Source organism: Penaeus monodon, chromosome 21 (assembly GCF_015228065.2).
Source record: "Penaeus monodon isolate SGIC_2016 chromosome 21, NSTDA_Pmon_1, whole genome shotgun sequence".
Classification (NCBI taxonomy): Eukaryota; Metazoa; Arthropoda; class Malacostraca; order Decapoda; family Penaeidae; genus Penaeus; species Penaeus monodon.
Window position 1 is genome coordinate 44,922,395 of NC_051406.1, and position 330 is coordinate 44,922,724.

At 43.9% G+C, this 330-nt stretch overlaps 1 protein-coding gene across 2 annotated transcripts in view; it reads left to right on the plus strand.

Moving 5' to 3' along the window:
• The window catches only part of LOC119586531 (solute carrier family 15 member 4-like), a gene marked incomplete at both ends in the record, with an annotated part of 12,243 nt that overhangs the window by 4,636 nt on the left and 7,277 nt on the right, over nucleotides 1-330 (plus strand). For both annotated transcript variants that reach the window (XM_037935284.1, XM_037935285.1), the window contains 1 exon segment: nucleotides 117-211. In XM_037935284.1, coding sequence (XP_037791212.1) covers nucleotides 117-211 — 95 coding nt within the window.

Genomic DNA, 330 nt, shown 5'->3' on the forward strand with positions numbered 1-330 from the left:
GCAAATGTTGAGAAGGCAAATATTATGCTAATCAATTTATTTTATACTCCAGTACATATTTTTAATTGTAATTTTATTATTGGCACAAGTGACCTGACTTTATCACCATGTTTCAGGGGCCGTGGGACGGACAGGCATGGGACTCCCTCGATGCCATGAATGCAGTGTTTATCCTTGCGGGCGTCTCCTACGTGTCTGCGCTGCTTGGGGGGTGAGTCCTCTCAGAGCATGCGATCTGTTCGATTGGAATTATATTGCGGATAAAGGGGTTTTCAAGGAGCCTTTGTAGGATTTTTAGGCCTAGGAGCTTTCTTAAAGAGCTGTCTCAGA